Consider the following 27,612-nt stretch of genomic DNA (forward strand, 5'->3'; position numbering starts at 1 on the left):
GAAAAAAAGAAGGAATTTGAGGTTATGATCATTTTCATGGCCAATGTACAGGGTCACCGAGCGGGGGGGTTGGCGCATATCAGACTCAAAAGAAACACATGGGTTTTCTCTGCAACTTCCCTATTTCCATTACACTTTATTATTATCAGTAGCATTTCATTGATATTATTCAAGTTATTATTACCTCTAAATATTAGTCTAGTATACAAATTAAGAAATGTCAGATTGGAGAGGATTGTCACGTTTTGGTATTGTGTCTGACTTTTACAGTGTGTATTGTCACGTTTTGGTATTGTGTCTGACTTTTACAGTGTGTATTGTCACGTTTTGGTATTGTGTCTGACTTTTACAGTGTGTATTGTCACGTTTTGGTATTGTGTCTGACTTGTACAGTGTGTATTGTCACGTTTTGGTATTGTGTCTGACTTTTACAGTGTGTATTGTCACGTTTTGGGATTGTGTCTGACTTGTACAGTGTGTATTGTCACGTTTTGGTATTGTGTCTGACTTGTACAGTGTGTATTGTCACGTTTTGGTATTGTGTCTGACTTTTACAGTGTGTATTGTCACGTTTTGGTATTGTGTCTGACTTGTACAGTGTGGATTGTCACGTTTTGGTATTGTGTCTGACTTTTACAGTGTGTATTGTCACATTTTGGTATTGTGTCTGACTTGTACAGTGTGTATTGTCAGGTAACAAAGTTAGCACCACTTTGCCATAAAGCATTTTGGTAGGAGGCAGTGTGGGGGGGTCCATTTAGCATCTTCACCCTGCACCTGAGAGAAAGATGGATTTTCCACTGTGGGATTTTGACTTTAACCAAAGCCTACATGTCTTAGGCTATCATAGGCTATCAGACTCAAAAGAAACATGTGCAATTCCACTATTGCATCTGCCTATAGAGTAAGCCATTTATTTAAAATACTGAAGCCTTGAAAATTGAGATGAGAGGGTGGTTTGTGATTAAATTTATAATACTTCTTTACTTCAAATAATTAGGCAGATCAGACCAAGCAGTCCCAGTAGTCAGATCAGCAGCAGTAAGGACAGTAGTTTCAGCCTACGAGGTTGATCATTTCCCTGAGGGAAAAGTGCTAGGGAACACACACCGCACCGAATGTTCATCTGCTGTTCATCTGCAATTTGTTGCTCCATGGCTCAAAAGCTGTAGTGCAATTGGAAAATATTCAGACCCCTTGACTTTTTTCACATTTTAATATGGTACAGCCTTATTCTAAAATGTATTAAATTATTTTTCCTCATCAATCTACACGCAATACGCCATAAAGGCATACCGAAAACAGGTTTTTAGAATTTTTTGCTAATAAAAAAAAAATGAAATACCTTACTTACATAAGTATTTTGACCCTTTGCTATGAGACTCAAAATTGAGCTCAGGTGCATCCTGTTTCCATTGATCATCCTTAAATCATCCTTGATTTAGTCCACCTGTGGTAAATTCAATTGATTGAACATGATTTGGAAAGGCACACACCTGTCTATATAAGGTCCAAAAGTTGACAGTGCATGTCAGAGCAAAAACCAAACCATGAGATCGAAGGAATTGTCTGTAGAGCTCTGAAACAGGATTGTGTCAAGGCACAGATCTGGGGAAGGGTACCAAAACATTTCTGCAGCATTGAAGGTCCCCAAGTACACAGTGGCCTCCATAATTTTTAAATGGAAGAAGTTTGGATGTCACACCCTGACCTTAGAGAGCCGTTTTATTTCTCTATTTGGTGAGGTCAGGGTGTGATGTGGGGTGGGCATTCTAGGTTTTGTATTTCTAGGTTTTGGCCGGGTATGGTTCTCAATCAGGGACACCTGTCTATCGTTGTCTTTGATTGGGAACCATACTTAGGTAGCCCCTTTCCATCCTTTCTTTGTGGGAAGTTAACTTTGTTTGTGGCACATAGCCCTTAAGCTTCACGGTTGTTTTGTATTGTTTATTGTTTTTGTCGGCGTCATCCTAAGTAAAAGGAATATGTATGCTCACCACGCTGAGCTTTGGTCTAGTTCTTTCGACGGCCGTGACATTGGGACCACGAAGACTCTTCCTAGAGCTGGCCACCCAGCCAAACTGAGAAATCGGGGAGAAGGGACTTGGTCAGGGAGGTGACCAAGAACCTGATGGTCGCTCTGACAGAGCTCCAGAGTTCCTCTGTGGAGATGGAAGAACCTTCCAGAAGGACAATCATCTCTACAGCACTCCACCAATCAGGGCTTTTTGGTAGAGTGGCCAGTTGGAAGCAACTCCTCAGTAAAAGGCACATAACAGCCCGCTAGGAGTTTGCCAAAAGGCACCTGAAGGACTCTCAGACCATGAGAAACAAGATTCTCTTGACTGATGAATCCAAGATTGAACTCTTTGGCCTGAATGCCAAGCGTCACATCTGGAGGAAAGCTGGCACCATCCCTACGGTGAAGCATGGTGGTGGCAGCATCATGCTGTGGGGATGTTTTTCAGTGGCTGGGACTGGGAGACTAGTCAGGATCAAGGGAAAGATGAAGTACAGAGAGATACTTAATGAAAACCTGCTCTAGAGCACTCAGGACCTCAGACTGGAGTGAAGGTTCACCTTCCAACAGGACAATGACCCTAAGCACATAGCCAAGACAATGCAGGAGTAGCTTTGGGACATGTCATTGAGTGGCCCATTCAGAGCCCGGACTTGAACCCGATCGAACATCTCTGGAGAGACCTGAAAATAGCTGTGCAGGGACGCTCCCCATCCAACCTGACAGAGGTTGAGAGGATCTGCAGAGAAGAATGTAAGAAACTCCCCAAATACAGGTGTGCCAAGCTTGTAGAGTCACACCAAGACTCTAGGCTGTAATCGTTGCCAAAGGTGCTTCAACCAAGTACTGAGTAAAGGGTTTGAATACTTATGTAAATGTGAAATTTCAGTTGTTTTTTTATTGTACATTTGCAAAAATATCTAAAAACCTGTTTTTGCTTTGTCATTATGGGGTATTGTGTGTAGATTGATAATGGGGAAACAACTATTTACTCCATTTTAGAATAAGGCTGTAACGTAACAAAATGTGAAAAAAGTAAAGGGGTCTGAATACTTCCCGAATGCACTGTACCCATCCATCATCTTTGCTATAGCCAAAGATGATCTGTTGCTCAGTGACTGGTGAACTTTACAGGTGTTTCTGATTAATAACCAATGCCATGATGGTGGGTGGTACCATTCAAATAAAACCCAGCCCTAAAACGAAACGTAGGATAAAAATAATTTACACCTCATTTCATAGGAAAAGACAAGGCATCGGTACGAATTTGCACGAAGCGGGCAGTTGGGGTTTGTCACTTCAAGCCCAAGTATCATACTTTGACTAAAACTATGACTGATTTACTTACATTGTTGTGCAACACCATGGCTCTGGCCATCGTCTTTTAGTTTGAAAAACTGGTGTGGGCATTTAATTAGGGTCAAATTTCAACAATTATTCGTACAGTAATTAACTACAGAAAAACATGCAATTAACTTGATTTTAAAAAATGTATCGTTTGACAGCCCTACAATTTAATATATGTAATTGTGGCATATGAAGATCCCCAACATGGTTATGCCAACAAGTATAGGTAGAAGCTTCTCCAATTATATTTGAGAAGAAGCCTCTTACAAGCAAGCCAGTATTCAGTATTCAAGAATGTCAATTCAATTAAAAGTGTTCCTTAAATGTATTGAATTGAATGGGGGGACAAGTTACACAGCACATCAACATCTGATCTTGATTCCAATGTAATGTAAAAAAAGAAAATAAAAAATAAAAAAGGAGAGGAGACATGTAATGAAAGTTGGTCTATTTGAAGCCTAAAATCTGCACCTCAAACATTTTCTACTGATGATTGTTGTTACAATTAGAGGAATTGAATTGGGCCTTGAGGCGACCCTAGCATGTTAGCGTGACTGTGCTTTGGAGAAAGAGGAGTCAGTAATTGTAAATCATTTCAATGACAATGGCCCGGAATTTCTCTCAAGGTGAGAACTAATAACGGTTTAACAAAGTAACTATCATGTAGATTGGCCAGTGATATTAGTTTCCTGGTGATGCAACTGGTTGTATTAAAACTGGATAGCATCGTTTGTAATAACTTAGAATCCTCCTGTTTGTAATTGTAAATTAATGGCTGAATTATTGTCCGCAATTTCAACACCAACACACCTATTACTTTTCACTCAATTTATGCAATAGATATTAGGCTATTTCTGTTTTAAACTGGCAAATGTAAAGAACAGTAAAATAGTAATTACTCAAGATGCGTTCTATCAACAAAGATACATCTACTATTCCTAATCTTCCACTTATGCTCTACATAAATTAAAGTGCATATCCCATACATTGCTTTAAGAATAAATAAATAAATGCTTTGCCTCGGACGCATTGAGACCTCGTGCTGAATGAGTGAAAATGCAGTCAATAGGAAAGAGATTATTTCCAGCTCACCTCTTTGCTGGCACTCCGCGGAGGATGCAGATAGCAGCACAATTGCACAGCATAAGAGCCTCATCTTTCACAACACATGTGGACTTCTGCTTCTAATAAATGTCTCCAATATTAATTTAGGGATATATTTTCTAATGTTTTACAGGAATGTATAGCCTAAAGTTGTCATGCACATTCGTTTCGCCTATGGTCTCTCTCTGTCATCTGTTCAGCGTGTACCCCTCTTCCACTCTCCTCTCTCCCCTCACTCATTCAGATAACTTTTGTCTCAACGTTTTTCTTTCGTCCCACTACAAAGTCCCTGGCTGGACCGCACCATTTGGTGAGGAGTAGGGGGGGTTGACCAAATTTGTCGAGATTTTATAATTGCTGCCTTTTACTCTCAACTACTCTTTACAAATTAAAATGGTTTTGACCTTTACAAATGTACACTGTTTTGTGTTTAATGATACTTTTATTTTAGAAAGGTTTAGAATAACAAAAACTTTGCACCAAATTTGAAACGGGTTTAAAAAATGTTTTTAAATGAAGGACACTTTTTTTAATGTAGTCTACCTAGCAGCCTATAGTCTATTTGATGATTTAATTATGTCAACATCCTACATAAAATATATCATGCAGTTTGGATATTCAACTATGCTTCACAACTTGGCAAGCAGTCGTTGTAATTGGATTATTACACCAAATTGTACAACTTGTAAAAAAGGAGCCGTTTAACCTCTATACAAGCAGAGGTATACGCTGCGCGATTTACATAGCAGTAGCCTACAGTACACCAGATACGGTTATTCTGATGATAATACACTAAAGTCCATGTAAATATTGAACCATGATTGTGATACTGGAATGGAAAGCGTAGGTGCCTTTTTCCATCAAAGTTATGCAGGGCATTCAATAATCACAACCAACTGTACTTAAACATTTAATACAAGCCTATGAATGTATGAAACATTGGAAACTTGTCTTCCAGACTAATTTCAACAAAGCAAAACAAAACGAAGTTATTTATACCTGTGGATATCACAGCGAAAACAAAAGGAACATTTGATCCATTTACATCTTTCCCAAAAAAGTGTATTTTTAACCAATATTCAACTACTACTTTCAACTTTTCAATTACTATAGATGGCTTAGCTGACAACATCACAAAACCGATCTGTACTCTTCAATGGGACAGAAGTCCTTGAGTTGTTGTCATTCAGCATGGCCAGCTACCAACAACGACAAGAAACAGCCATGTGGAGAATTCATAAGTGACTCGTGTCAGCTAAATTGAGTGTCATTATCTGGTCAGGAGGTGGGTGTATACTGCCCTCTTGTGGATATAATGAAAATGGGTGGGAATGTTAAGGGCAACAGTACTGCACTAATAGACTACTAAATCAACTATTCAAGTCTTAGCCACATTCAGATTGTATAATTACAGACCGCTCCTCCCATGAATGCATGCCTGTCAGACTTGTATTCAATTATTTTATGGGAAGGATCTCTGTAATGTTTTAACGAGGCAACGTCCTCACCCTTTTTGTAGAATCAATGACTTTAGTGACTTTTTCCAGAAAGTCCCTTTTCAAGAAGAAAGGCCTTGCCATTGTACATGGCGATACCAGAGGACAGAGACATAATAGGCATGATTATTAATTGTACAGATCAAATGAGGCTGCTGAGGGGAGAACGGCTCATAATAATGTCCGGAACGGAGCAAATGGAATGGCATCAAACACCTGGAGACCATGTGTTTGATGTATTTGATTCCATTCCACTAATTCCAGTCATTACTACGACCCCATTCTCCTCAATTAAGGGACCACTAACCTCCTAAGGCATAGATTATCACGTGTAATAATGTCCTATTTTACTTCTGTGCTTAGACAATGAGTGACTAATAAGCCTGCAAAGCATGAACATACCCCTACGACAACACCTAATCCTGTAACTATTCCTGTAAACCTTGGCATCATATAATGGGTTGGCCTTTTATTGAACAACACAGAAGCAGCCAACACCAATATACTGTATGGTTACAGTTAAATACAGGTTAAATAAAAGAATACATTGTAACGTGAAACTCCCTTATAGAGTTAAGGCATCCAGTGATCCCAGTCTACGGATTTCACCAGGTTGTTTAGTATAACCAGGCTCCTCCTTGGTGGAGATACTAGGGGAACCAGATGGACCATTTAGGGATGCATGTTTTAACCAGGTTGTTTAGTCTGTATCTGTATCTACAGCAGCTTCTGTCAGGGAGGAACTTATTAGGCCAGACTGAGGAAAGGTCATGGTAGCAGGTGTATGTATAAATATGAGGAGCAATGAACATAACCCCTATTGACACAGACAGGACAGGACAGGACAGACAGGACAGGACAGACAGACAGGACAGGACAGGACAGACAGGACAGGACAGGACAGGACAGACATGACAGAGACATGACAGACAGGACAGAGCAGAGAGGACAAACATGACAGAGACAGGAGAGACAGATAAGACAGACAGGACAGGACAGACATGACAGAGACAGGACAGAGCAGACAGGACAGGACAGATAGGACAGACAGATAGACAGGACAGACATGACAGAGACAGGACAGAGCAGACAGGACAGGACAGACAGATAGACAGGACAAACATGACAGAGACAGGACAGACAGATAGACAGGATAGACAGGACAGACAGATAGACAGACAGACAGGACATACATGACAGAGCAGACAGGACAGGACAGGACAGGACAGGACAGACATGACAGAGACAGGACAGACAGATAGACAGGATAGACAGGACAGACAGACAGAACTATTGGTTCTATTGTTAAAGGGATAAGGGATGGAAGCAGGTGTACTATATCATTGCTCCAACCAGAAGAGACATCTATGTTAGGACTTCAGGGCGTGGTCATCTACAAGCGACTGGAACATTCAGTTTATAAACAGCGGAAGGGCAGCGAGAGTCTGGATAGGCCTTATCTGTCACACAGATGAGATGGATAGAGGCATGCTCTGAAGACACATTATTATTCTGATATTAGAATAGCATTGTAGAATGCAGTTCAGAACCAATGGGTTACGGAGAATAACCCCTGTTACTTGGAAGTATTGTTATCTACAGTATCTATTGATACCAATACAATCATTTTTTTGTTGTTTTCTCTTAGAGTTTGTCTAACTAAAATCATGTTATTGTAACTCATGTCCTCTAGTGGTAATCTAATCACCTGTCATCTCCTGTCTGTGTAACAGTATAGCTTCCGACCCTCTCCTCGCCCCTACCTGGACTCGAACCAGGGACCCTCGGCACACATCAACAACTGGCAGAGCAAGGGTAACAAGAGCGAGTGACGTCACCCGATTGAAACGCTATTAGCGCGCACCACCGCTAACTAGCTAGCTATTTGACATGGGTTACATCTGGACTGCTGCAACTTGCTGTTAGATGGGCTCTCCGCTTGTGCCATCAAACAACGTATGGAGAATGCCACAGTCAGCCTGGTGTTCAACCTTCCCAAGTTCTCCCATGTCACCCTACTCCTCGGCACACTCCACTGGCTTCCATTCAAAGCTCACATCCACTTCAAGGCCACGGTACTTGTCTACAGAGAAGCAAGAGGAAGTGCCCCTCTCTATCTTCAGGTTATGTTTAAACCCGACACCCCAACCCAAGCACTTAATTCTGACACCTCTGGTCTCTTGGCTCTCCCACTCCTATGGGAGGGCAGCTCCCGCACAGCCCAGTCAAAGCGCTTCTCTGTCCTGTGACCCCAATGGTGGAACCAGCTTCCCCCTGAAGCTAGGACAGCAGAGTCCCTGCCCATCTTCCGAAAACCATTGAATCCCTCTTCAGAGTATCTTAAATAATCCGCTTCCGCTTAAGAAACGTTTTGCAACCGAATTGGTGTAATGAATACCGCCCTGGTTTTCTTAACCCTGGTTGCTATAGTCCACTCACCTGCTGGTGTCCCAGGTCTTATTTAGTCTCTGAATTAAAGGGAAGAATGTGAAATAGCAGGGCTAAAATTGTTTTTTGGTGTGAATATTATTATTATTTTTTTTTACTTGATAAAATAAAGACCAGTAATACACTTTGTCCTCTGAAGAGGTGGCGGGCTTAAAATAAAAACATCTCCTTTCAAACACAACAGACAAATAAATGCCTCATGAAATTACAATGCACACTTATAGTTTAGGTGAAAAGTCAAGTGTTTTAATTTAATTAAAAAGTAACCAGAAATATTTCTGAGACATACAGTATTCAACACAGAGACTTACAGAACTCAACACTGAGACATACTGTACTCAACACTAAGACATATCACTCAACACTGTGGCCTGCAGTACACAACACCGAGACATACAGTACTCAACACTGTGACCTACAGTACTCAACACCGAGGCATACAGTACTCAACACTGAGACATGCAGTACTCAACACTGAGACATACAGTACTCAACACTGAGACATACAGTACTCAACACTGAGACATACAGTACTCAACACTGATACATACAGTACTCAATGCTAAGCATATAGTACTCAACACTAAGACATATAGTACTCAACACTGTAGCCTACAGTGCTCAACACTAAGACATACGGTACTCAACACTGGGACATACAGAACTCAACACTGGGACATACAGAACTCAACACTTGACATGATGACTCCTTGCTGTCCCCAGTCCACCTGGCCATGCTGCTGCTCCAGTTTCAACTGGCCTGGGCCCTAGGACCATGTCCCAGGACTACCTGACATGATGACTCCTTGCTGTCCCCAGTCCACCTGGCCATGCTGCTGCTCCAGTTTCAACTGTTCTGCCTTACTATTATTCAACCATGCTGGTCATTTATGAACATTTGAACATCTTGGCCACGTTCTGTTATAATCTCCACCCGGCACAGCCAGAAGAGGACTGGCCACCCCACATATGCTCTCTCTAATTCTCTCTTTCTTTCTCTCTCTCGGAGGACCTGAGCCCTAGGACCGTGCCCCAGGACTACCTGACATGATGACTCCTTGCTGTCCCCAGTCCACCTGACTGTGCTGCTGCTCCAGTTTCAACTGTTCTGCCTTATTATTATTCGACCATGCTGGTCATTTATGAACATTTGAACATCTTGGTCATGTTCTGTTATAATCTCTACCCGGCACAGCCAGAAGAGGACTGGCCACCCCACATAGCCTGGTTCCTCTCTAGGTTTCTTCCTAGGTTTTGGCCTTTCTAGGGAGTTTTTCCTAGCCACCGTGCTTTTACACCTGCATTGTTTGCTGTTTGGGGTTTTAGGCTGGGTTTCTGTACAGCACTTTGAGATATCAGCTGATGTACGAAGGGCTATATAAATAAATTTGATTTGATTTGATTTGAACACTGAGACATACAGTACTCAGCACTGAGACATACAGTACTCAACACTGAGACATACAGTACTCAGCACTGAGACATACAGTACTCAACACTGAGACATACAGTACTCAGCACTGAGACATACAGTACTCAACACTGAGACATACAGTACTCAGCACTGAGACATACAGAACTCAACACTGAGACATACTGTACTCAACACTAAGACATATCACTCAACACTGTGGCCTGCAGTACACAACACCGAGACATACAGTACTCAACACTGTGGCCTACAGTACTCAACACCGAGGCATACAGTACTCAACACTGAGACATGCAGTACTCAACACTGAGACATACAGTACTCAACACTGAGACATACAGTACTCAACACTGAGACATACAGTACTCAACACTGATACATACAGTACTCAATGCTAAGCATATAGTACTCAACACTAAGACATATAGTACTCAACACTGTAGCCTACAGTGCTCAACACTAAGACATACAATACTCAACACTGGGACATACAGAACTCAACACTGGGACATACAGAACTCAACACTGAGACATACAGTACTCAGCACTGAGACATACAGTACTCAACACTGAGACATACAGTACTCAGCACTGAGACATACAGTACTCAACACTGAGACATACAGTACTCAGCACTGAGACATACAGTACTCAACACTGAGACATACAGTACTCAACACTGGGACATACAGAACTCAACACTGAGACATACAGTACTCAGCACTGAGACATACAGTACTCAACACTGAGACATACAGTACTCAACACTGAGACATACAGTACTCAGCACTGATACATACAGTACTCAACACTGAGACATACAGTACTCAGCACTGAGACATACAGTACTCAACACTGAGACATACAGTACTCAGCACTGATACATACAGTACTCAACACTGAGACATACAGTACTCAGCACTGAGACATACAGTACTCAACACTGAGACATACAGTACTCAACACTGGGACATACAGAACTCAACACTGAGACATACAGAACTCAACACTGAGACATACAGAACTCAACACTGATACATACAGAACTCAACACTGAGACATACAGAACTCAACACTGAGACATACAGAACTCAACACTGAGACATACAGAACTCAACACTGAGACCTACAGAACTCAACACTGAGACATACAGAACTCAACACTGTAGCCTAGAACTGATACAGCTTACTATTATTACCTACCGACTTTGTCTTCAGTTTCCAGAGCAACTTGTTGATGTACTTTCCATGCGGCCTTGTCTCTTTCTATGTCCTGGTCATGTTCCCTGAATGAATCTCCTGTACCAGGAATGGCCAGAGTCAGCTCTTCAGAGATTAGTAACTGAGAGGGCAAGATCATAACGCTATGGTGCAACTGCTTAGGTGACGCTAGGCCTCTCAAGGATCCACACAGGGGACACAACGGCTGAGGTGTCATTGCTTTCTTTAGCGGTTTGGACTCTTGCTGGACAGGTTTAAGGAAACGGTGAGTCCTCATTTCTAGGTTTGAGGGGGAAGTTGTTTTGAAGGAAATACACGGACCAAGATCAAACTATTTTCTCTGATCTGCTGCGCCATCTTGTGGTGATTTGGGATGATATGTTGCCTCTCTCCATGATGACGTTCAGTGAGCAGTGCTTGACAGCCATTGAACAACATGACTTTTAAAAGCTTAAGAACGGTCTATCCGACTCTTTTCTCTCTCCCTACCTCGTCTTCTTTATTGAAATCTAATCAAATCCGTCCCTACCCTAGCTCTGTCTCTGTCCGGGGGGGGCAATTAGAGAGAATCAGAGAGCCATAATGAGTCCGGCTGAGGCTAGGAGGCTACTCTTCCATCTCTTCCATTAGCCACGGAAGCAGCAGCTGAAGCCCATTTGCAGATCCTCACAGTTGGTACCATTACCCTGCTCTGATAGAAGTCCTGCCTGCCTGGCACGGGCACCAATCGACAGTCCGCTGCTAATGGAATGGCACTAGGGCAGGAAGTGTGAGAGCAGAATGAGCCCAGGTACCTCAAGCCATCCAATTCTGTGGCTAAAGTGACTGTTACAACCCCAGGAGCAAACGCTCTGTCTCATCTGAGAGATAACAATGTCTGTCAGGTCATTTATTTTAACCCTTATTTTACCAGGTAAGTTGACTGAGAACACATTCTCATTTACAGCAACAATCTAGAGAATAGTTACAGGGGAGAAGAGATGAATGAACCAATTGTAAGCTGGGGATGATAAGATGTCCATGATAGTAATTTAGCCAGGACATGGGGTTAACACCACTACTCTTACAAAAAAGTGCCATGGGATCTTCAGTGATCACAAAGAGTCAGGACACTAGTTCAACGTCCCATCTGAAAGACGGCACCCTACACAGGGAAATGTTCACAATCACCGCCCTGGGCCATTGAGTTATTTTTTGGGGGACCAGAGGAAAAGTGCCTCCGACTGGCCCTCCAACACCACTTCGGGCAGCATCTGGTCTTCCATGCAGGGATCAACCAGGACCAACCCTGCTTAGCTTCAGAGGCAAGACAGCAGTGGGATGCAGGGGGGTGAGATTATGGAAGTCTTGTGCAGAGAGACAGAGAGACAGTCAGAGAGAGAGAGATACATTTTCATTTGAGTCATTTAGCAGACACTCTTATTCAGAGCAACTTACAGGAGCAATTGGGGTTAAAGGGACACCTTGTATCTACTCTGCCAGAGTCAGATGAACTCCTGGATAACATTTTATATCTCTGTGTCCAACATGAGCGAGCCAATGCTAACTAGCGTTAGCACAATTAATGGAAGTCTATGGGTATCTCCTAGCATGCAACTTTCTTCAAATCGCACACAGCGACATACAAATTGTATCCCTTTAAATGCTTGCTCAAGGGCACATCAACAGATGTTTCACTTAGTCGGCTCTGGAATATGAACCATCAACCTTTCAGTTACTGGCCTAATACTCTTAATCGCTAGGCTACCTGCTGCCTAGATAGATAGATAGATAGATAGATATAGATAGATAGATAGATAGATAGATAGATAGATAGATAGATAGATAGATAGATAGATAGATAAGCAGGCTGGCAGAGAGAGAGAGAGAGAGAGAGAGAGAGGCAGACAGATAGGAAGACAGACAGAAACAGATAAGCAGGCAGACAGATAAAAATATAGATAGGCAGGCAGACAGATAAACAGATAGATAGATAGATAGATAGATAGATAGATAGATAGATAGATAGATAGATAGATAGGCAGACAGACACAAATATAGATAGATAGGCAGACAGACAGATATAGTTGAAGTTTGAAGTTTACATACGCTTAGGTTGGAGTCATTAATTGTCCTTTGACAGCTCTTTGGTCTTGGGCATAGTGGAGTTTGGAGTGTGACTGTTTGAGCTTGTGGACATGTGTCTTTTATACTGATAACAAGTTCAAACAGGTACCATTAATGCAGGTAACGAGTGGAGGACAGAGGAGCCTCTAAAAGAAGAAGTTACTGTGAGAGCCAGAAATCTTGCTTGTTTGTAGGTGACCAAATACTTATTTTCCACCATAATTTGCAAATAAATTCATACAAAATCCTACAATGTGATTTTCTGGATTTTTGTCTGTCATAGTTGAAGTGTACCTATGATGAAAATTACAGGCCTCTCTCATCTTTTTAAGTGGGAGAACTTGCACAATTGGTGGCTGACTAAATACTTTTTTGCCCCACTGTATACATAGTCACTTTAATTATACATTCATGTACATACTTCCTCAATTGGGCCGACCAACCAGTGCTCCCGCACATTGACTAACCGGGCTATCTGCATTGTGTCCCGCCCCCCACCACCCACCACCCACCACCCGCCAGCCACTCTTTTACACTACTGCTACTCTCTGTTCATCATATATGCATCGTCACTTTAACCATATCTAAATGTACATACTACCTCAATCAGCCTGACTAACCGGTGTCTGTATGTAGCCTCGCTACTGTATATAGCCTGTCTTTTTACTGTTTTATTTCTTTACTTACCTATTGTTCACCCAATACCTTTTTTGCACTATTGGTTAGAGCCTGTAAGTAAGCGTTTCACTGTAAGGTCTACAGCTGTATTCGGTGCACGTGATTTGATTTGATCATGTTGTGGGTGTGCTTTGCTGCAGGAGGGACTAGTGCACTTCACAAAATAGATAGCATCATGATTTAGGAAAATTATGTGGATATATTGAAGCAACATCTCAAGACATCAGTCAGGAAGTTAAAGCTTGGTCGCAAATGGGTCTTCCAAATATTCAATGACCCCAAGCATACTTCCAAAGTTGTGGCAAAATAATAAATAAAATTTGATTTGATTGAAAGGCAATGCTACCAAATACTTATTGAGTGTGTGTAAACTTCTGACCCACTGGGAATGTGATGAAAGAAATAAAAGCTGAAATAAATAATTCTCTCTACTATTATTCTTACATTTCACATTCTTAAAATGAAGTGGTGATCCTAACTGACCTAAGACAGGGAGTTTTTACTAGGATTAAATGTCAGGAATTGTGAAAAACTGAGTTTAAATGTATTTGGCTAAGGTGTGTGTAAACTTCCGACTTCAACTGTAGATAGGCAAGCAGGCAGGCAGAGAGAGAGAGAGGCATTCTATGTCATCAAAAGGAATATAAAGTTCGACAGACCAATTATGATCTTGCAAAAAAATACTTGAATCAGCAATGTGACTGACCCAAACTTAAGGAAAGATTTGACTGTGTACAGACTCAGTGAGCATAGCCTTGCTATTGAGAAAAGCCACTGTAGGCAGATCTGGCTCTCAAGAGAAGACGGGCTATGTGCACACTGCCCACAAAATTAGGTGTGGAAACTGAGCTGCACTTCCTACCCTCCTGCCCAATGTATGACCATATTAGAGACACATATTTCCCTCAGATTACACAGATCCACAAAGAACTCGAAAACAAACCCGAAATTGATAAACTCCCATATCTACTGGGTGAAATACCATAGTGTGCCATCACAGCAGCAATATTTGTGACCTGTTGCCACAAGAAAAGGGCAACCAGTGAAGAACAAACATCATTGTAAATACAACCCATATTTATTTTTTATTTAAAAAAAAAAATTGTATTGTATTTTTTTATTTATTTTACTTTTGTACTTTAACCATTTACACATTGTTATAACACTGTATATATACATAATATGATATTTGTAATGTCTTTATTATTTTGGAACTTCTTTGAGTGTAATGTTTACTGTTACTTTTTATTGTTTATTTCACTTTTGTTTATTATCTACTCCACTTGCTTTGGCAATGTTAACATATGTTTCCCCTTGAATTGAGAGAGAGAGAGAGAGAGAGAGAGAGAAATTGGCAGACAGACAGACAGACAGATAGGTAGGCAGGCAGGCAGACAGATAAACAGATAGATAGGCAAGAAGATAGATAGATAAACAGATGGGCAGACAGATTGATAGATAAACAGATAGGCAGGCAGACAGATAGGCAGACAGATAAACAGATAGGCAGGCAGACAGATAGGCAGACAGATGGACAGATAGGCGGCAAGACAGACAGATAAACAGATAGGCAGACAGAGAAACAGATAGACAGACAGAAACAGATAGGCAGACAGATAAACAGATAGTCAGGCAGACAGATAAACTGATAGGCAGATAGGTAGGCAGGCAGACAGACAGATAAACAGATAGACAGATAAACAGATAGGCAGACAGATAAACAGAAAGACAGGCAGACAGACAGATAGGCAGGCAGACAGATAAACAGGTATACAGATCAATATAATGAATAGTGGTAAAACACAGTACATCTATCTACCTTCACTCTCTGGTGAGGCTCCATGCTCTGCTGTGTTTGTAATGTGTGTCTCTCCCCAGGTGGGGCCTAGTTAGGCTGCACAGCAGTACTTCATCATGGCGAGCGCCTGTTGTCAGAAGCACAATTGTTTTTATCCTCAGATGCTGTTTCAGCAGCCCAAACCTGATTTGGGTACTTTGTAACTGCATTAACCGTATACTGTGGTCATACGTCACCTTCCCCCACCACCTCTCAGGGAACATTACAAATGGCATCTTTATGTTGTGTAATAGCCTGTGGGGTTGATATCCTCCTACCTATTCATCATATTGTTCCACTCTATGTCCACATTATTTTTTGTGGGTGAGTTTAAGCATTATATTTGCCACTTGTTCCGGCTGCAGAGATAGATGAACAAATTACATTTCAGATATTAAATAGTCCCCTGTTGAATACAGAATATATAATTGAAGTCATAGGAGGCTGTGGAAAATTGAAAATATACGTTTGCCCGGAGACTCTGAGCCATTACAAGAACTAAGACCCATTGGCACAACTGTACACCCACTAGGATCAGCACCAAAAATAATGTTCTTCATTCTGTAAGGCAATAAAACAGGCTGTACTATTTATTGATCACTTCAATGGTTTGATCAATACTCACATGTTTAGGTAATACAGTCCTGTTTTCAGTTTACGTTTGTTTCTACTCAGAGTGTAACCCGACAACTTACTACAGGCTTTTGGCATGAGGCCAAAAGACACTGACTGGAGAAAAAGTCAAATGGAAGATGGCGAGACATAATTACCCTCAATTACCATAACACCTGGTAGGATACCGGGGGCTACTGTAACAGTTTTTGTATTTTACTCTATTGCTCAGAAACCACTTGAACTAAGACAGCCATTTTTTCTCATAATCTGTCTCATAATCATTCATTCCATTTATAAGTCTGTACATAAGACGGTCGGTTCACAATATTGATTTTAATCCAAAGTCCAGACATTACATTTGCCTCAGTTTCAGGGGCAATTGTAACACTAGCTGGGGTCAAATATACCATCTAAAAATAAACCAAATACATTCACTTAACTTTAAAAAATCATAGACATGTGCAATGATTTTGCACAAAATATTAGTATTTCTACGTAGTTATGCGTAACTGATTACAGTAACACCCATGTTTTAGCATGGCCATTCTGTTCCTCTCAAACATCTCAATAGTCTGATGGTGTCCAGATTATATCTATGTACAACTTCTTAGGCACTCTCTGTCACGATTGTCTAAGGTGGAAACAGCGGACCAAAGCGCGGCGTGGTGAGCGTACATACTTCTTTATTATAAGATGTCACCAACAAAACAATAAACATCCAACCGAACCACCAACATAGTGCTCACAGGCAACTATACATGGACAACTACCCACAAATACAGGTGGGGAAAAAGGCTACCTAAGTATGGTTCTCAATCAGAGACAACAATAGACAGCTGCCTCTGATTGAGAACCACACCAGGACAAACACACAGAAATACAAATCATAGAAAAAGGGACATAGAATGCCCACCCAAATCACACCCTGACCAAACCAAAATAGAGACCTAAATAAAGCTCTCTACGGTCAGGGAGTGACACTCTACAGGACTTCAAGGCTATTTAAAATTAGTATTTGTATAGGCCATGTATAATTCATACAATCTTAAAGGTAAAATCAGTTGTTTTCATGATTTGGCTACATGGCTCAGGGTCATTACCATTGCCCCCAGCTGCCATGACACTTATTGTGCATAACAAGAGACTACAATAGAGATACTTACTTTCTGTCAATGTTCAACCAACAGATACTTAACAGATACTTACTTTCTGTCAATGTTCAACCAACAGATACTTAACAGATACTTAATTTCTGTTTATGTTCAACCAACAGATAGTGATGAAAATGATGCTAGTTTGAATTATTGGACATTAATGCTCAGGGCAGTATGAGAAAAATACAGCTGGTGGAAAAAAACACTTTCATCCCTAAAAAACGAACATTTGCCCATAAAACATGCAAATTGTGAGATATTTCACTGTAACTTTTCATGCATTGGAAAGAACCAAGATGGGAATGTACTGTGTGTTTCATCACTGTAGCTTTGGAGAAATTCAATGTGCTACAATTGCCCTCAGTCTCCCCTATGTTCTACTTTCACCGGCAGGGCAGGATGCTGTCATGCCTGCTCCCGCTCTTCCCCCCTGGCGCTCGAGGGAGTCAGGCTGCCCTGCATGACGCACTCCTGCCACCATCATTTAGGCACACCTGCCTTCCCTCGTCACGCGCTTCAGCAATATTGAACTCACCTGGACTCACCCAATCACCTGTTTATTACCTCCCCTATATGTGTCAGTTCCCCTGCTCTGTTCCCCGCTGCGGCATTAATTGTAATTTGTCTGTGTTACCCGTGTGCTGACGCTGGTCCTGTCTCGTTCCATGGCCGTTCCCTATTAAATGTTTGACACCCCGTACTTGCTTCTCCTCTCCAGCGTCCTCTCCGGCGTCCCTTGACAGATGCTCATTTCCTCAAAACAAGAACAAATGCGCCTGGGGCAGCCAGCGGCGCTGTTTCGCCTCTCGTGGACCTCAGCTTTAATGTACAAAGACTGGTCGACTATGGCAACCTCAAGTTTGCTTGCTTGACTTTCTTCTCACTACTTGGCCTTGACACTCTCCTCTTGCCGTCTTCCTCAGACTCATTTGTATTTCTCATCATGTCTTCGTCTCACCAGAAGGCAAGCCCTAGGGTTCAAACACAGAAGCTGTTAAGTAGCCAACTCTGCTTGCTTGTGAATGCATGACCAATCTCCAAATCCCAGAAACACAAAGCAACAACCAAACATTCCCCCAACCTTGGCAAGGAAACCTATGCAAATGAGGTCCACAGTCAAGACACTGCACGTGGATAATTGGCATTCATAACTTCCGACAACAATGGAATAACCGGGAGCAGATAATCCCCTCTTCCTCGTCTTTTATCTCTTTCCCCGGATAAAAACGGTGGAATAGGGTGGTTTGTGATTAGCCGCCAGTGATGATGGGTAATCTGATCCCGGCATGTACGAGGTCGTCACTACTAGTTACCACAGCCACAAAGGCTTAAACCCCACCTATTTCTACAATTTCTATCTTCTTAAAATCCCATTTTAAAACATAACCTTAACCCCAATTTTGACTTTGTGACTGTGGTAACTAGTGACAACCCATGTGGTCGTACGCCACCAAGATAAACCATGCATGAATAATACTTTTAGAGAGACCAATCTCTCGTCCGGTGACGTTTATTTCAGTCTCTCCAATCGGAGCCAGGAGCCAGGGAATGGGGTGCTGTTTCTTCCAAAATCCTCCCCTAGGGAAAACCATGATCCGCCTCTGATCACAGGATTCTCCCTGGGCCGGGAATAATCCGTCCTGCTTTTTTTCCCATCAGAGAGGGGGCATCCGGGGGTTATCAGTTGCACAATGCCCAACGTCAGCCCATGGGTCTGTGTGATAAGGATCCAGCACCTGTCTCTCACTGTCACTCTGCGTCGATACGGGACCCTACCTGCACACTGCTAGTACCTTCATGGCATAAAGTAGAAATACAGTTCTTTGGATATGGACAGCGATGCTGTTGTTGTTTCAGCACAGTGTCATCTGATTGAGTTGATCTGATGATTGATCATTTAAGTGATAGTGAATGTGGTGAAATGAAATCTGCCGTTTTCTCATCTAGGAATTTTAAAAAATGGTAAAGTTGTGACTGATCATTTTAAACTGTAGTCACTGGATTAGGTATTAATGGATGAACAGGACCTACATATTAACATGTGTACAGTCCATATAGAGTCGCCTTGGCCCGGACAATTTGCTTTACTAGTTCAGCTGGCAGTGTATTCAGACAGTAGACTGCCTTGTTCAACTGCAGGGATTAAAAGTCAGTAAGTCAAATTAGTTTATTTTTTACATATCTGTTTTGGTTTGAGTGGGAGGAGGTGGACGTGGGGGGCTAAGGGGGTATATTTAAGGCTGAATGAGGCACTCAGTTTGTGGGTCAAATTGTTTTAGTGAGTTGTATTACCCGAGGAATTCCACTAACACCGGTACCCGGGTCCTTTGAGCTTTGACCCACACTGAGTGAAAGAGAATAACCATAAAACCATGGTTTGATTTAAAGCATGCTTACCTCAAGCATGCATTTTGTAGGCATATAGAAAGCTGATTGGTACAGTACAGCATTGTGGTGTCGAGTGTTTTACAGGTCTCCAATGGCATCTAAAACAACGGCAGGACCCAGTCTGATATTTAGACTAATTCCACTGGGCACAGACAGTCAGTTCAACGTCTAATTTTGATTTTCAACTAAAGTGAATTTGACGTGAATTTGACATTTCACCATGACATTGGATTTAGCTTAAAAGTTGGGTGAAAAAAAAGACTATAAATTCTCTTATGTTTGCAAATCCAATCAGTTTTCCACGTTGATTCCACGATATCACATGTAAAAAATTAAAATAAAGATATACCAAATTTACTGTTAGTCTACACCAGTTGTTTATGAAGCATGTGACTAATACAATTTGATTTGATTCATTCAATCAGTAACTCCTCAAGAACTTCTTCTTTTTTTGAGAGCCTCTCCATGGCTGCTTAATCCACATCCCTAACGCCATCTAATACTGTGTGAACTAATGAAAAGACATGGGAAAGGCACGAGGGTAACGGAGTCAATACATTTAGGAGACATGAAGCAACACTGTCTGCCATTATAAAATATAATCCTAACTATCTGTGTATCTAAGAGAGCTATAAATAAGTGTTAAGAGGCGCTAGAAGGAGAAAGAGAGATCTAAAAAGGAAATGATATTGTATGACACACTGATAGCATTTCCACAAAGGGTGTTTTGTTTTGACCACGGTTGTGGTTATAAATAGACTCATTTATAACCGTCTTGATGTATGCTTGGTGTAAGAGGATACAGTAGCTTCGTGACAAGAACAAATTGATCCCACGATCAAGCCAATGACAGTACGGCAGTCAAACACCACTGTTTGAAGGTGATTGAGGTAATTTATGTGGTCGATCGATTGAATAACACCATTCAGGGTCAAGGTTTGTGTGGTGGGCGGCATGGGCCTCCATCCTTGCGCCCTCTGCGCAATCAAGGTTAGTTATCGCCCAGGCCGGAGCGCACAAGTGACAGGAGCAGCTGAAGGGGGTGGAGGGATGTGGTTGGTGCTGGGGGGGGAGTGACTTAGTCAGTGTGGCTGGGGTCGGCTGGTGCTATCCAGTCAGTGTGGGCTGTTGATTTCAGCCCCCTGCTCCCTCCCCTCTTGTCAGCACACATTTCTCAAATCTGTCCCCTTGACAAACACACGTCTTTACTGCTCTGCGACACTCCGCTACACTTGGCCAGCACTTCCAGGGTGGATATCCAGCAGCATTTTACATCCGACACACACTAAGTGAGAATGTACACAGTTCCTTTGTTGACTGTGGACCGTACCAGCACTGACCAAAGCTGCTTGTCTGTCGCTCTCCACCCTATCGGTTTAGGATGTTTTGTGGCTAGTGCTTCTGGGTAATGCTCTTTAGCGTCTTCTTGTCTTGACATTGGTATTCCTGCTGAAGGAGCACCAATGGGACACAAGCAGTCCAAGGAAGAGGAGATGAAGAGGCAGGTGAGGAAGAGTGCCGGCCGGGAGGACAGCTTGACGTCGGCAGAGCGGATCCGCAACCACGCGTACAAACAGTGGGGCTACAGCATACTGAGCCTGGCCCGCCGCGGCCTCAAGGAACCCCCAAAGGAACTGTGGGAGCTGACGGAGCTCGAGAAGCTCAACCTGTCGTTGAACTGCCTGCGGGCTCTGCCCCCCGCCCTCAGCATCCTCAGCAACCTGGTGGTCCTCAACCTGTGGGGGAACCAGCTGACCAGCCTGCCCCCAGAGATCGGCCAGCTCAGACACCTCCGCGTCCTGTTCTGCTACCGCAACCAACTGACCGAGGTTCCAGAGGAGCTGGGCAACTGCACCAGGCTGGAGGTCCTCAGCCTGGCCAACAACGAGATATCTGGCCTCCCTGCCTCCTGTGCCAACCTGACCTGCCTGAGGAAGCTCAATCTCAGCCACAACAAAATTGTTCACATCCCCGGCTGCGTTTACACCATGAAGAGACTGGTATTCCTCCACCTGGCCTGCAACAGGCTGGAGTGCATCGCCGAGAGCATCGCGGCACTGGTGGAGCTCAAGATCCTCATCGTGGAGGGGAACGAGATCCACTCGCTGCCCAAGATGATCTGCTGCCTGACGCGGCTGGAGCTGCTCAACGTGGACTTCAACGACATCCAGAACGTGCCCCAGGAGATGCACCAGCTCAGCAGGCTGGAGAAGCTGGCCTACCACCCTCTGGATAAGGGACTCCACATCATGCAAAACCCCTTGCAGAAGCAAATCAAAGAGGTGCTGGAAGGAGGCCTCATCGCCCTCTTTAATTATCTGAAATCTAATTAAGACTCCTCCACAGAATTTCTTCTGGGGACCCATTGTTGTTCTCCATGAAGGAACTAAATGTACATCCATTGTTGTTGCTCATGAGGAGGATGCGATTTTGGAGTGATCCTCAACATGCACGAGAAAAGTATGAGAAAAAGCTAAGATTGTTGTTTTTTAATTTACAATACATAACAAGACGATGCAACTGTGATTTTGTAAAAAATGATTAGGCTACTAACTGAATTACAGTCATGATGCATATGTAGAGTTGTACCTAACAACTCGATTTGTGTTTAACATAATTGAGACACGTATGTCATTATAAACTTCTGAAAGCAATGCTCAGTGGGGCTAAACACATTGCATGGAAATAGACTTGGACTGTTGGGAGGAAATCATCTAACGTATAGCAAAGCTCTGCTGTCAGGATCCTCACATTCTGTACCAGAGGTGATCTAGAGAAGAGGCCATGTTTAAGGGGGAGCCTTGGCATGTCTCTAACACGAGTTGACCTCCGACCTCTCATTCAATTACTACCGCTCTTAGTCTTGGAGCAGGTCGTCGGGATCAAGATCAGGAGGCTTCCATTACATCAACAGAAAGTTCAGCCTTGAGACCAGCCGTGTTTGCTGCTGTAGTTACCTACCCAACTCCTTTAAAGAACAACAAGCTAATTCTGTTGCCAGTCTCCAACGATCACATGCTATAATGCACACAGTCAATGGACCTACAGTCTTAATCATGCCTATTTGGGTTGGAATAGGATTTAAGTTTGTATGCCACACATGTTGAATGTAGCATTTCAAAAACCAAACGGGTTATGTGTACATGTCAGCTGGTGTTGTTTATTCTGCCTGACTGTAAAGTTGCCCATTTTAATATGTCATCTTATTATGCAGGATTACCTATTGCTGTGTTAGTTTGAGGGGCAAATGCGCTCATTACAATTTTATTGACCTGTTCTTAAGTCAGTATAAACTGAGGTCTAAATAAATATTAGATATTTATCCCCCCAAAAAACGATGCCTCAAATTTTTCCTGTGAACTCGTAACTCTTACAGAACACAATGATTAAATCAGTCAAGATGCTGTGTGATTCATGGTTCATGTCACAGTTCATTGTCCAGGTCAACGGTCATGAGAAACAAGATCTGCGGGTATCAGAATAGGATTCTGCTCTGAAATATTCTATATCATAGACATTTCAGACATTTATGAAAAAATCCTGGAAGCATGTGTGTGTTTTTAGAAAATTCCTATCAACGTTGCATACGCCTCAAAGGATCCACAGTCCACTTTGTATGTAGCTGTTATGTCTGTTTCAGAGACATTCAACCTGTATGTCACAGCATCTCAGACGATCCAATTAAGGCAGCACAGAGTGTGTTTGTCACGTGTAGCGTTGCAGGCTATATTACTGGGAACGTTCAGAGTTTACCAGTAAACTACCAGAAATGTTGTGTCTTTCAAGGATTTTATGTAATCTCTCTAAAAGACATCTAGTGGCCCATTTGAGTCCTTCAGATTATCACAGGTATCTAATCATCTCTGGGCTTCTCGCTGGCCTTATCACATGTCAAATATATGAAATAATTCAATAAGATGATTATAAATTAAAAATAGAATGACAAAGCTGTGAAACATTATCCTGAATATAAACCATCAACTTAGTGAAAACCATTGGTGTTTAATATGAGGGTTTCAGCATTAAATATTATTTATATATTTTTTGCACACTTTTATTTATTCTACGATGTCAATATGTATTTGTTGTCAATGTTTTGGTGTCAAACTAGTGGCAGTTGTGAAAAAAGTCAATAGTTGGAAGAGTTGCCGAGGTAATTGAAAAGAATGCCGTTGTTGATTAGCTTTTTTCATTAATTAGGCTATTTTCTCTTAAACCATATGGCCTGTCTACTAGAAACTACTAAAACATCTCTACTATTTCTGAAATGTTTGTTTTGTTATTCAAGTATAAATGACCAAATTTACGATAGATTGCCATAGATTTTCTGTTATTTATCAAAACTACTGAAAATGTCGGTAACTTTGGTAAACTAATAAATGATAACTTGTGTGACGCGCACATTAAGATGTATGATTCATAATGAATACGTACTTTGGTCGTTAAAGTGAGCCAACCTGGTGTGGTTGTTAATTGTCCATGCAATTTAGGTATGGACATGAGTAAAGATTTTCTATCACTTGAACGATAACTCTATAACACTAATCAACATATTAAAAGCTAATCTCCATCGAGCATTAGTAAATAATCACATTTTCACTCTGATAGAAAATATAGTAGACATTTTTAGGTTATCATCCGAAGTAGAAATATCCACCACCACTCAAACACTGAGCTTGTTCTGTCCGCTGTAAACGAGACCCAAACCCCTCAATTACCATATACACACATATCTGCCAAAACAGGGAAGTCGTCAGGTTGGGGTAAGGAGTGATTGATGAGCATTGTGTACTGCCAGGACATACATGAGTGTGGTCTCCTGTTGGAATGGCCTGGATCTGTGTGTTTTTTTTTACAGTAAGAAAACACACACACACACACACACACACACACACACACACACACACACACACACACACACACACACACACACACACACACACACACACTTTAGAGCAGACTATATTTGGCAGACTCTCTCTCTCTCTCACACACACACACACACACACACACACACACACACACACACACACACACACACACACACACACACACACACACACACACACACACACACACACACACACACACACACAGATACTTTTAGAGCAGACTATATTTGGCAGACTCTCTCTCTCTCTCTCTCTCACACACACACACACACACACACACACACACAGATACTTTTAGATTAGACTATATTTGGCAGACTCTCTCTCTCTCTCTCTCTCTCTCTCTCTCTCTCTCTCACACACACTGAGCTACCTTTACAGCAGACTATACTTGGCAGACTCTCTCTCACCCAGTTAAAAACAAACAGACACCCAGGGTTTGGCCACTGAATGACATGGAAGAAACACCTTTCACTGGTAACTATGGATTGATGGTCTGGAAGCAGAAAGGTGTATGTGCGTGTTATTGAGGACAAGAGTGGAAATAAGCGGAGGTATGTATGTATGTATGTATGTATGTATGTATGTATGTATGTATGTATGTATGTATGTATGTATGTATGTATGTATGTATGTATGTATGTATGTATGTATGTATGTATGTATGTATGTATGTATGTAGAGTGGGGAGAACAAGTATTTGATACACTGCCGATTTTGCAGGTTGTCCTACTTAGAAAGCATGTAGAGGTCTGTAATTCTTTATCACAGGTACACTTCAATTGTGAGAGACGGAATCTAAAACAAAAATCCAGAAAATCACATTGTATGATTTTTAAGTAATTCATTTTCATTTTATTGCATGACATAAGTATTTGATCACCTACCAACCAGTAAGAATTCTGGCTCTCACAGACCTGTTAAGAAGCACTCCTGTTCTCCACTCATTACCTATATTAACTGCACCTGTTTGAACTAGTTACCTGTATAAAAGACACCTGTCCACACAATCAATCAAACAGACTCCAACCTCTCCACAATGTCCAAGACCAGAGAGCTGTGTAAGGACATCAGGGTTAAATTGTAGACCTGCACAAGGCTGGGATGGGCTACAGGACAATAGGCAAGCAGCTTGGTGAGAAGGCAACAACTGTTGGCGCAATTATTAGAAAATGGAAGAAGTTCAAGATGATGGTCAATCACCCTCGGTCTGGGGCTCCATGCAAGATCTCACCTCGTGGGGCATCAATGATCATGAGGAAGGTGATGGATCAGCCCAGAACTACACGGCAGGACCTGGTCAATGACCTGAAGAGAGCTGGGACCACAGTATCAAAGAAAACCATTAGTAACACACTACGCTGTCATGGATTAAAATCCTGCAGCACACGCAAGGTCCCCCTGCTCAAGCCAGCGCATGTCCAGGCCCGTCGGAAGTTTGCCAATGACCATCTGGATGATCCATAGGAGGAATGGGAGAAGGTCATGTGGTCTGATGAGACAAAAATATAACATTTTGGTCTAAACTCCACTCGCCGTGTTTGGAGGAAGAAGAAGGATGAGTACAACCCCAAGAACACCATCCCTACTGTGAAGCATGGAGGTGGAAACATCATTCTTTGGGGATGCTTTTCTGCAAAGGGGACAGGACGACTGCACCGTATTGAGGGGAGGATGGATGGGGCCATTTATCACGAAATCTTGGCCAACAACCTCCTTCCCTCAGTAAGAGCATTGAAGATGGGTCGTGGCTGGGTCTTCCAGCATGACAACGACCCAAAACACACAACCAGGGCAACTAAGGAGTGGCTCCGTAAGAAGCATCTCAAGGTCCTGGAGTGGCCTAGCCAGTCTCCAGACCTGAACCCAATAGAAAATCTTTGGAGGGAGCTGAAAGTCCGTATTGCCCAGCGAAATCCCCGAAACCTGAATGATCTGGAGAAGGTCTGTATGGAGGAGTGGGCCAAAATCCCTGCTGCAGTGTGTGCAAACCTGGTCAAGAACTACAGGAAACATATGATCTCTGTAATTGCAAACAAAGGTTTCTGTACCAAATATTAAGTTATGCTATTCTGATATATCAAATACTTATGTCATGCAATAAAATACAAATTAATTACATAAAAATCATACAATGTGATTTTCTGGATTTTTGTTTTAGATTCCGTCTCTCACAGTTGAAGTGTACCTAAGATAAAAAATTACAGACCTCAAATACTTGTTCTCCCCACTGTATGTGTGTGTGTGTGTGTGTGTGTGTGTGTGTGTGTGTGTGTGTGTGTGTGTGTGTGTGTGTGTGTGTGTGTGTGTGTGTGTGTGTGTGTGTGTGTGAGCATGTGTTGATCCAAGCCAGATTAAACTGAGCAGGTGTTGTGTCTGTGTTGTTTTGTTGCTGGGAACGACACCTTCATCAGTCTCAAATAAAATAAAATGTTATTTGTCACATACACATGGTTAGCAGATGTTAATGCGAGTGTAGCGAAATGCTTGTGCTTCTAGTTTCGACAGTGCAGTAATATCTAACAAGTAATCTTACAATTCCCCAACAACGACCTATTACACACAAATCTAAAGGGGTGAATGAGAATATGTACATGTAAGTACAGTGGGGCAAAAAAGTATTTAGTCAGCCACCAATTGTGCAAGTTCTCTCACTTAAAAAGATGAGAGAGGCCTGTAATTTTCATCATTGGTGCACTTCAACTATGACAGACAGAATTAGAAAAAAAATCCAGAAAATCACATTTTAGGATGTTTAATGAATTTATTTGCAAATTATGGTGGAAAATAAGTATTTGGTCAATAACAAAAGTTTATCTCAATAATTTATTACATACCCTTTGTTGGCAATGACAGAGGTCAAATGTTTTCTGT

General features: G+C 42.0%; 2 protein-coding genes across 2 annotated transcripts in view; one reads left to right on the top strand and one right to left on the bottom strand.

Moving 5' to 3' along the window:
- The window catches only part of LOC115104875 (laminin subunit alpha-1-like), a 77,113-nt gene extending 72,563 nt beyond the window's left edge, over nucleotides 1-4,550 (bottom strand). The window contains exon 1 of the mRNA XM_029626242.2: nucleotides 4,460-4,550. Coding sequence (XP_029482102.2) covers nucleotides 4,460-4,523 — 64 coding nt within the window. The 5' untranslated portion in view covers nucleotides 4,524-4,550. The remainder of the gene's footprint in view (nucleotides 1-4,459) is intronic.
- A 16,424-nt stretch (nucleotides 4,551-20,974) lies between these two features.
- On the top strand, nucleotides 20,975-24,148 carry LOC115104545 (leucine-rich repeat-containing protein 30-like). The gene has a single exon (XM_029625901.2). The coding sequence runs from the start codon at nucleotides 21,310-21,312 to the stop codon at nucleotides 22,177-22,179; it is 870 nt and encodes a 289-aa protein (XP_029481761.1). The 5' UTR covers nucleotides 20,975-21,309; the 3' UTR covers nucleotides 22,180-24,148.
- Nucleotides 24,149-27,612: the final 3,464 nt, after the last annotated feature.

The sequence above is a fragment of the Oncorhynchus nerka genome, linkage group LG22, assembly GCF_034236695.1.
Source record: "Oncorhynchus nerka isolate Pitt River linkage group LG22, Oner_Uvic_2.0, whole genome shotgun sequence".
NCBI classification, from domain to species: domain Eukaryota; kingdom Metazoa; phylum Chordata; class Actinopteri; order Salmoniformes; family Salmonidae; genus Oncorhynchus; species Oncorhynchus nerka.